We start from the raw sequence: 11,142 nt of genomic DNA, 5'->3' as shown, positions 1-11,142 counted from the left end.
ATACCGCTTGTCTTATTGTAAAACTTCAGAAAAAAACTTGGAGAGGCTAGAAGAGGAGGAAGGAAGACACCCAATTCTGAAATGATATTATTTCATATTTGCTCACGGGATAAGAAGATTTAGGTAGTAAGAAGCACTGATTAATTCTCTTATGAGTGTGATGCCCAGTCTTTTATTACCATTAAAGCTCATAATTTTATAACGAGGGAGCGATGCTCTACAAAATCTTAAAATGTCTGCACTTAATAAATTTGAGATTTATCACGGGATTCACAATAGACATGAGAATTAAGAGGTTTGACTAAATGGGGAGAGGGATAATATAATACAGAGGGTCATCATATCACGTGACGTTAAGCAAATAGTGCCCTTAAAGATAAAGCTATATAATTATCTCTTATAGTTCCATATAAATGTTATAAACCTTTGTTCATCAGTTAAAAATAAATTTTAGAGTTGAATCTGAAGGGTTTCTGTTGAGGTAATTTTTTTGTTATACGAATACGCCGTCGTAGTTATTTGACATGTGCTAGCTGAGGTAAACGTCAACGATTATAGAATAATTCTTTAAAATATCAAACGAAAACATTTATTTATTTTCCAAAAGTGGCTGGAGGAGTTTCAGTATGGTACATGATAAGGCCATTTACTTCAAAGTTTCCAAAGTAACGTGACAGATTTTGTTAAATCCAGATTACGAAGCACTGTGTATTAAGGTAAACATCGACTCTCCAATCGCAGATGTTGCTAAAAATTTAACATTAATCTGATCATAGGAAAGGATTCAAACATCACCTATATTTTATTCATTTAGGCATAAATTTTCAAGGATACAGACATTTCAAATTTTGCAAGATCTAATATTATATCCATAGTTTGTCCTTTAATCTAACGTGATTTCACAAACAGCTCGCTGTAACATTACACGTTTTCTTTTGTATTTTAAAGAAATGACAGCAATCAAACAATTGAAGCACAAACAATTGCTGCATAAAATATCAATTTAGGATTTCTGTAACGGCTCTCAAGTATCGGTATCATATATTTTATCTGTCAACCTGGTCTTCCCACTTATTTTCTTCACAGCAGGAAAATTAATGGCTGCTTTTTTATATTATCATTGAAAACATATAAAATAACAAAATCTTTTTGAGGGGTATTTAATTCTGAAGCGATGGCTAACACTCTTGTTGTTTTCTTGAGTGTTACAAAAATATACCCCACTGCTCCTCCTCTCTAGAATTTTTGGCATGCATTATAGAAAAAAAGATGCAAACTATTAGATGTATCAATTTACAAAAATATATTTATGCTAAAGAAATGTCTTGTTAAATCTTCAAAAGAGTTTACTGAAAATAAATCCTGATCTTTTTTAATATAAGAAGAAGTACCATAAAAAAGAAGCCTTAGTTTCATTATGTAAAAAGATTGCAGTTCCTATATGCTAAGAGTTGGAATGGAGAACTTTTATAAGATTTACAGCTTTGTGGTTTATACTTTTTGTTATAGGATTCAATAATCACTCCGCGGGCAGACGAATTGTGGTAGCGATCCCCGTAAATGGCAAATACAACCAGTCAACCAATCAAAATATGAATAAACATAATGTATGCTGTTGGGCACACTCTAGGAGGCGGGGCTTAAATTAAAAGGTACAACTTAGACATTGGAAAAACCAAAATCCAGAAAGTCAGATCACTTTGGCACGTGGAATAGTCCACTGGCGGAAGATCTGATCGCGTGGCATTGACGTCATCAAGGCACGAGGCAGAAGAAAGTGAACATATATACATTCAGTATGCAAAGTGTTATCTAAATCATCATGGAATATCTGAAAATATCTTTGATGTTTCTCTTATATGTGGTGACTTCATGTAGTAAAACGGTAAGTGGTTATAGTCATTTAAAAAAAGAAAACTATTTTCATACAGAAAGAAAAAACTCCTTTTGAGAGGATTTTAATAGTGTTGGACCGTACCTTGCAGCTGATAATTTAATATAATTTTACTTCTTTTCAGATCCCTATTCCATCTTTCAGTAAGCTGTTATATCATTATCCAGGCTATAAACACTTTGGAGGACGCTATTCCCACAAAAGAATCATTCATACTATAGGATGCAATAAAACAGACCTTTTACACGATACCAGCGCACTGCGTATATCGTTTGCATTTAACAAGATAGGAGGTGTATACTCTATTGGTTATACCCCCATCCATTTATCTAAACATGGCAAAGACAGTGTATCTGGAAGAGACAAGCGGCAGTATTTGTTCCATCCCTTAGCTTTTGGACCGTACATGGCAGACAAATATGGCTATCCCAGCATCTCAGTGTTACATGACAAGGATCCGATAGCAACAAAAAGGAAATTCTGGGGAAAACAGGGAATTATGGAAATAATAACATATACCAAATTTGGAAATAAACCTAAGGGACACATTGCTCTGTGGAATTGTGACCGTCTTCATCAGACAAAGGACTGGATTTCAAAACATACGCTTCTGACCATCCAGTTTTGGGAGGCACCAGGTAAATATTTGATACCTGTAAAATGTATCTGTAAATAAATAAAAATTTACATTAAGGTACACAGAAATGTACAATTTATTTTAAATATTGTTATGTATCATTGATTTTTATTATTATTTTCAGATTCCAATTGTGAAGAAAAAACTGTCACCAATGCTAAGAAAGTACAACCTTATCGGTCCAAGACCATTGCTTACAACACTAAACCTTATCGAAACCAGAACTGGAAAACAGTGAAATATGACAGTCTGAGACTTAGAGCCGAAAGCAAAATGTACAAATATAATAACATTCTCGGCAAAAGTGCTCAAAAGCATCACACCTATCTACACAGGAAAATGTGAAAATAGAGAGAGAGAGAGAGCGAGAGAGAGTGAGTGAGAGCGCTATGTTTACTGCCTCTATTGTATAGTCTGGAGCATTATAATGTATCTGGAGAACCACAAGGAGACATTGGATTTATCATATGTACCATACTGTGTTCATGTTTACAACATAAAACTGATTTATATTTGTAATTTGTATATACTAAGTTTCTGAAATGTTTACAATTGTTATTTTTTTTTAAATAAACGCTGTGATCTGTAACCTTGTGTATTTTGACGCAGTTCCGAACAGGCGAACTAACCAGGGTGTTTGCACAGAAATGCAATAAATTCAATGAAGAGTATGGTCGCATTTACATTGTACTACGAAAGGTGTTCGTTAATTTACAATTTTAACGTCGAGAGCCTCATTTCAAATAAAATCCTGCTTCTTTTGAAGAACAGTTTCTTTCATACGTACCTTTCTAGTGTAAGATCAAAAACATCTTGGGACTTTGTATTGAATAAGACAAATATAGTGCACACGCGCTAACTTTCTCGATAAGAGCATATGCGATTCACTTGGAAACAGCTTTGAAATTGACATTGAAAGTAAAAGCTTTGATAACGACATTAAAATTTTGTTAGACTCCACCGATCTTTGACAAATATTTTCTGCACTTAAAAAACACAAAATGTGTGTCTTGTCACCCTGTCTCTTCTTAACGTGTTTTCAATCAGTACCGAAGGAATACCCACACGATTGTATAGAGGATATTTACTTTATTATTTCAGAAAAACGAAAAGTAAATAATATGATATCAAAGTCAACAAGAATTGCTGTAATAGTGTAAGGAGGTGAAGCAGGGACCCACCCCGAATAGAAGTATTAAAGGGACACGTCTAGCCTCAGGATGTCTTGGCAGCAATAGAATACTGACATGCGCACTTGAGGCCAGGTTGCCTTAGATAAGGGGTGATATTGGATATTTACAGTTTGGATCGGATTTCCGACCCACTAATCATCGAAATCTCAGATTTGTTCATTATGCGAAGTTAAATTTTATGATAAAATATGTACGGTAATGACAGAAATTCGACACAAAATGTGTTAGGTGAGACGATGTATCAAAAATGAAACAGGTTTTTGGAATCGGGTTTCAGCAAGTTGGCACCCATTTTCGAGTTCTTTTGAAAGTGTCGTACTATTAATAATAATTTAACCATGCAATAAGTGTTAATGGGAGGCATATTCTACTTAAAAGTAAAATAACGGACTATCCTAGTTTCCTTACACCTATCGTTAACATGCCTTGAAATATGGGGTCTCTCTCGTTGAATGAATTTAGTTTTTACTACCCGTATGTGAAATCAACTTCCATTCATTTGTCGACTCTATATATCCCAGTGAGCTTGAAATGCAATATACCACAAAGTCTGACACATCTGTTTCATATTTGGATATTTTATTAGAAAAAGACGTAAATCTAACAACAAAAGTTTATCATAATGATACACCTTATGGCTAAATTTTATCTGACATTTTTCATACCAATCGTTAGACCATATTTATCCACAGAATTGTCTGCAGATTTTTCCGTTTGCCAAGGAGCATGGGGAGGGTGTGCACGGTCGACAGGGGATGCTTTCTCCTGGTTCATACTTCATGTAAGAAGTCACGAATGAGATGAAATGGGTTGGTGGGTGGGGCAATTGTCCAAGACAGTGCTTCTGGTAGAGTCAGCGGCATTTAGCGGCATTTGTCCAGCAAAGACCTTCTGGTAGAGTCAGCGGCATTTAGCGGCATTTGTCCAACACAGACCCTCTGGTAGAGTCAGCGGCATTTAGCGGCATTTCTCCAAGACAGACCTTCTGGTAGAGTCAGCGGCATTTAGCGGCATTTGTCCAAGACAGACCCTCTGGTAGAGTCAGCGGCATTTAGCGGCATTTGTCCAAGACAGACCTTCTGGTAGAGTCAGCGGCATTTAGCGGCATTTGTCCAAGACAGACCCTCTGGTAGAGTCAGCGGCATTTAGCGGCATTTCTCCAAGACAGACCCTCTGGTGGAGTCAGCGGCATTTAGCGGCATTTGTCCAACACAGACCCTCTGGTAGAGTCAGCGGCATTTAGCGGCATTTGTCCAAGACAGACCCTCTGGTAGAGTCAGCGGCATTTAGCGGCATTGTCCAAGACAGATCCTCTGGTAGAGTCAGCGGCATTTAGCGGCATTTGTCCAAGACAGACCTTCTGGTAGTCAGCGGCATTTCTCAAAGACAGTGCTTCTGATAACATTTAGAGAATTTGTTTAACAAGATCGAGTGCTCTAATTCCTTTCTCCTTTATTTTCAGTAAATTCCTTTATCTTGAAAAAGATATAGGACTCAGGAATGAACAAGTCCATAAATACTGTTTTGTATAGATCATAGATCTTAATTACAATTTAATTTGTTGTTTTTCCATGGATTTAATGATATACAGTAATTTAAAGAGAAATGGTTTACAATTTTATGTATGAAAGACACTTAAATAGTATAATATTTGTTTTTCCCTAATGGCAGGGACTTGCTCAATTAGTAATATTTATATTTTTTTCATTTAGTTTGATGGTATTTCCATTATTATTAAAAAAAATATTACCCCGGTAATTAAATATCAGTTTAAATTGTACAAATAATGTTTTGTACTTTGGTAGTATCTTTGAAAATAATTCAATTAACAGCTTTATCCTGGTCAGCACTAGCCATATCAAAGTATCATGCTGATTAGCAATTTGCAGTTATTGATATCTTGCAGTCAGATACAGACAAAATTACCACCAATATAACAAAACAGAAGATGATTAGGGAAAAGGTGTTAAACATCTGGCTTCATGCATTTGATATTGCTCGGTTATGTGATTATGACTATTAAATTTCAAGTACCCCATGTATAACATATTAATTATTAAGTTATATTTATGAAAATATGTCAAATAAAATACTAAATAAAGAAAATAATGTAATTACTCCATAAATTATAGTAACAGAAGAAGCTTTACTTTGAGAATGTTTCAAAATTATCTCATTATAAGTAGCTGTGTCTTAATTTATTCAACAAATAAACCCTATGAGCATTGTATGCAACTGTTTTAAACTATTTTTATCAATGAAGTTAGAAAAAAAAGACTTTCAGAGGCACACCATGCAAAGTTGAATTTATTTTTTTCAAGACCGATTTGTAAAAGTCCAGTAAAGGATTCTCTACAAAAATTTTCAATCAGGCCATAATTTTTTCTCATTAGCTTTTTAAACCAAATTTTACATGTTTTATAAGCATTATTTAATTTGGTTTTTAAAACAAATATCCATGTTACATGAAATACCAAGACAAGTTTCATTAAACCAACATTAAAGCAAGTAGCAACAAGCACATGACAGAAATTTAGTTTCATTTCCAGAATTATCTCAAATTAACATGCTCTGATTTTAAAGGAATACATTGTTTATTGATCTAGTCATGCAGCTTATTCCGTAAAAGATATAAAACTGGGATAGGTTAACATTTTACAATCATGCAGCTCAAGCCATAATAAATAAATTGCTAGATTCTCATCCAATTTAAAAAAAAAAATCAAGGTGGGCGGGCGGCTTTTATTTTATACTTTTTATTTTTTCAATTTCACAGATTTTATCTACAATACCCGAATAAAAGTCATAGTAAAGGTTCAATTATCTCTTACTTCACATCATCACCAATCTTTTTCAACCAATGACCCTTGTTTAAAATATATACGTATTACAGCAATTTTTCAGCCGTCAAAAATCATGTTTAAAACGAAAGTAGAATGGTAGATGAATACCGATCCCGATGAGAATTAAGACGAAGAAAAACAGAAATAAGAAGGTATAAATTCAGAGTGGGCAGGGATGAGAATCTAGAAATATTTTTATTATGGCCAATATTCAGTAAAAGATATAAAATTCGGATAGGTAAAAATTCTGTAATCATGCAGCTTATTCCGTAAAAGATATAAAATGCAGCTATTAAATTCCGTAAAAGATATAAAACTAGGAAAGGTTAACATTTTATATTCATGCAGCTTATTCCGTAAAAGATTTAAAACTAGGATAGGTTAACATTTTGTAATCATGCAGTTTATTCCATAAAGATATAAAACTGGGATAGTTTACCGTTAACATTTTATAATCAATGCATGCAGCTTACTCCGTAAAAGATATAAAAATTGGGATAGGTTAGCAATTTGTAATGATGCGGCTTATTCCGTTAAAGATTTAAAATGCAGCTTATTCCGTAAAAGGTATAAAACTGAGATACATTTTATAATCATGCAGCTTGTTCCGTAAAAGATTTAAATTTAATGCTGCTTTTTCCGTGAAAGATATAAAACTGGAATAGGTGAACATTTTAAAATCTGCAGCTTATTCCGTAAAAAATTTAATTAAAATGCAGCTTTTTCCATAAAAGATATAAAAATGAGATAGATGAACATTTTATAAAGATTTGAAACCGGGATATTCTAACATTTTATAATCATGCCCTTTCTTTTCGTAAAAAAAAATAATGACATAAAATGCAGTTATTCCATTAAAGATCTATAATTGGGATAGGATAACATTTTATAATTATGCAGCTTAATCCGCAAAAGGTATAAAATGCAACTTGTTCCGTATAAGATTTGAATCTGGAATAAGTGAACATTATAAAAATCATGCTGTTTATTCCGTAAAAGATTTTAAATGCAGCTTATTTATGAGTCAGTGGATTGAGATTTATTAGGTAAATTTTAACATTTAATCATCCATTCCAGCCCTCAAATCACGTTCATATGAACTTCGGGGAATCGAAACAGTATGATATTGGGTTTTTTTTTTCATTTATACAGCAAGCAAACATATCTATCCGGTAGTGATAATAAACAATTTTTTCAAATGAAAGGCTTATTTGTATTTGTCAAACATAAAAAAAAACTACATATTTGCTTGAGAAACATTATAAACATGCCTCTAGGAACTGAGTAATATTCAACTATTTTCCATTTGCTTTGATGGTATTTCCAGTATTCAAAAAAATATAACCCCGGTAATTAAATATCAGTTTAAATTCAAGGCCTACAAATAATGTTTTGTGCTTTGGTAGTATCTTTGAAAATAATTCAATTAACAGCTTTATCTTGGTCAGCACTAGCCATAAGCATCATGTTGATTAGCAATTTACAGTTATTGATATCTTGCAGTTTGATACAGACGAAATTACCACCATTATAACAAAACAGAAGATGATTAGGGAAAAGGTGTTAAACATCTGGCTTCATGCATTTATTACTGCTCCATTACCTTATTTTTACTAATACATTAGAAGTACCCCTGTATTACATATTAATTATTAAGTTATACTTATGAACATATGCAAAATAAAATACCAAATAAAGAAAATAATGTATTTACTCCATCAATTACAGCAAGTTGCATAAGAAGCTTTACTTGGGAATGTTTCAAAATTATCTCATTATAAGTAGCATTGTCTTAATTTATTCAACAAATATGAAGAACTGCTTGGACAAATGCTGCTGACTCTATCAGATGGTCTGTGTTGAACAAATGCCGCTAAATGCCGCTGACTCTACCAGAGGGTCTGTCTTGGACAAATGCCGCTAAATGCCGCTGACTCTACCAGAGGGTCTGTCTTGGACAAATGCCGCTAAATGCCGCTGACTCTACCAGAGGGTCTGTCCTGGACAAATGCCGCTAAATGCCGCTGACTCTACCTGAGGGTCTGTCCTGGACAAATGCCGCTAAATGCCGCTGACTCTACCTGAGGGTCTGTCCTGGACAAATGCCGCTAAATGCCGCTGACTCTACCAGAGGGTCTGTCTTGGACAAATGCCGCTAAATGCCGCTGACTCTACCAGAGGGTCTGTCTTGGACAAATGCCGCTAAATGCCGCTGACTCTACCAGAGGGTCTGTCCTGGACAAATGCCGCTAAATGCCGCTGACTTTACCAGAGGGTCTGTCTTGGACAAATGCCGCTAAATGCCGCTGACTCTACCAGAGGTCTCTCTTGGACAAATGCCGCTAAATGCCGCTGACTCTACCAGAGGGTCTGTGTTGGACAAATGCCGCTAAATGCCGCTGACTCTACCAGAGGGTCTGTCTTGGACAAATGCCGCTAAATGCCGCCGACTCTACCAGAGGGTCTGTTCTGGACAAATGCCGCTAAATGCCGCTGACTCTACCAGAGGGTCTGTTCTGGACAAATGCCGCTAAATGCCGCTGACTCTACCAGAGGGTCTGTGTTGGACAAATGCCGCTAAATGCCGCTGACTCTACCAGAGGTCTCTCTTGGACAAATGCCGCTAAATGCCGCTGACTCTACCAGAGTGTCTTTCTTGGACAAATGCCGCTAAATGCCGCTGACACAACCAGAGGGTCTGTGTTGGACAAATGCCGTTAAATGCCGCTGACTCTTCCAGAGAGTCTGTGTTGGACAAATGCCGCTAAATGCCGCAGACTCTACCAGAGGGTGTGTGCTGGAGAAATGCCGCTTAATGCCGCTGACTCTACCAGAGGGTCTGTCTTGGACAAATGCCGCTAAATGCTGCTGACCCTACTTGAAGGTCTGTATTGGACAAATGCCGCTAAATGCCGCTGACTCTACCAGAGGGTCTGTCTTGGACAAATGCCGCTAAATGCCGCTGACTCTACCAGAGGGTCTGTCTTGGACAAATGCCGCTAAATGCCGCTGACTCTACCAGAGGGTCTGTCCTGGACAAATGCCGCTAAATGCCGCTGACTTTACCAGAGGGTCTGTCTTGGACAAATGCCGCTAAATGCCGCTGACTCTACCAGAGGTCTCTCTTGGACAAATGCCGCTAAATGCCGCTGACTCTACCAGAGGGTCTGTGTTGGACAAATGCCGCTAAATGCCGCTGACTCTACCAGAGGGTCTGTCTTGGACAAATGCCGCTAAATGCCGCCGACTCTACCAGAGGGTCTGTTCTGGACAAATGCCGCTAAATGCCGCTGACTCTACCAGAGGGTCTGTTCTGGACAAATGCCGCTAAATGCCGCTGACTCTACCAGAGGGTCTGTGTTGGACAAATGCCGCTAAATGCCGCTGACTCTACCAGAGGTCTCTCTTGGACAAATGCCGCTAAATGCCGCTGACTCTACCAGAGTGTCTTTCTTGGACAAATGCCGCTAAATGCCGCTGACACAACCAGAGGGTCTGTGTTGGACAAATGCCGTTAAATGCCGCTGACTCTTCCAGAGAGTCTGTGTTGGACAAATGCCGCTAAATGCCGCAGACTCTACCAGAGGGTGTGTGCTGGAGAAATGCCGCTTAATGCCGCTGACTCTACCAGAGGGTCTGTCTTGGACAAATGCCGCTAAATGCTGCTGACCCTACTTGAAGGTCTGTATTGGACAAATGCCGCTAAATGCCGCTGACTCTACCAGAGGGTCTGTCTTGGACAAATGCCGCTAAATGCTGCTGACCCTACTTGAAGGTCTGTATTGGACAAATGCCGCTAAATGCCGCTGACTCTACCAGAGGGTCTGTCTTGGACAAATGCCGCTAAATGCCGCTGACTCTACCAGAGGGTCTGTGCAGGATAAATGCTGCTAAATGCAGCTGGTCTGTGCTGGACAAATGTGTTGGTATGATGTTGTTGGCCATGATTTTCGTGACTTCTTACATGAAGGAATAGCCCTTTCTCCTCTGTTTCACTTAATCTCACCTCTTATTATCCTGATTTGCATTGTTTGTATATATAGCCTTTTGAGTTTGAGAACTTTTTGCTATCTCCGTAATTCATCCATATGTTTACTAGTATATAAAATGCAAAAATGATTTGATATTTTTTGAAAAATGAAATACTGTAAAATCACTAATTTTCATGGGGGTTAATTTTCGTTGTTTTTGAGGCAAGGAGAGACCCACGAATTGATAACCATCAGAAAATGTAAAATTTGATATACATTACTACTAAAACATTCTCCATCCACGAAATCTACTCCCTATAAACCAAGATTTTTTCATTAAACCTCGAAAATTTGACCCACGAAAATATGTGATTTTTCAGTAAAGACAGGTCTTGCAGAAAAAGAGGATATATTCATACTTTATAAGCTTGAAAGGAAATATTTCATACTTGTTACTCTGTGGAATCTTAAAAGCCATTGCATTTTCTATCAAAATCAATACTATGCAACGTTCAAAAAAGTATGAGACCTTTTTCACATAAAAAATATATAGATTTTTTCTTTATATTCTCTTATAGGAAAATTTCGGAGTTGAAGTGTTAAA

At 36.6% G+C, this 11,142-nt stretch overlaps 1 protein-coding gene across 2 annotated transcripts; it reads left to right on the top strand.

The window, feature by feature from the left end:
* The first annotated feature begins 1,533 nt into the window (after positions 1-1,533).
* On the top strand, positions 1,534-3,120 carry LOC134246371 (uncharacterized). 2 transcript variants are annotated; one of them, XM_062728730.1, is made up of 4 exons: positions 1,534-1,885; positions 2,019-2,532; positions 2,656-2,872; positions 2,903-3,120. In XM_062728730.1, exons 1-4 carry the CDS (start codon positions 1,823-1,825, stop codon positions 2,907-2,909), a joined length of 801 nt encoding a protein of 266 aa, XP_062584714.1. In that variant the 5' UTR covers positions 1,534-1,822; the 3' UTR covers positions 2,910-3,120. The 2 variants fall into 2 exon arrangements, with proteins under 2 accessions (XP_062584714.1, XP_062584715.1); XM_062728731.1 differs by having other exon boundaries at positions 1,539-1,885; positions 2,656-3,120.
* The last annotated feature ends 8,022 nt before the right edge of the window (positions 3,121-11,142 follow it).

Source organism: Saccostrea cucullata, unplaced genomic scaffold, assembly GCF_032062105.1.
Source record: "Saccostrea cucullata isolate Sc308-1 unplaced genomic scaffold, CSIRO_AGI_Scuc_v1 ctg22, whole genome shotgun sequence".
Lineage (NCBI taxonomy): Eukaryota > Metazoa > Mollusca > Bivalvia > Ostreida > Ostreidae > Saccostrea > Saccostrea cuccullata.
The sequence above is the reverse complement of the archived record's forward strand: the minus strand, read 5'-3'. Positions and strand labels throughout refer to the sequence as shown.

What these genes read in the sequence shown, in the direction of transcription:
- LOC134246371 (XM_062728730.1), top strand. Translation starts at nt 1,823, where the DNA reads ATGGAATATCTGAAAATATCTTTGATGTTTCTCTTATATGTGGTGACT. An exon ending in TGACTTCATGTAGTAAAACG is followed by an intron (nt 1,886 to 2,018) that starts GTAAGTGGTTAT and finishes ACTTCTTTTCAG; the next exon opens with ATCCCTATTCCATCTTTCAG. An exon ending in CCAGTTTTGGGAGGCACCAG is followed by an intron (nt 2,533 to 2,655) that starts GTAAATATTTGA and finishes TATTATTTTCAG; the next exon opens with ATTCCAATTGTGAAGAAAAA.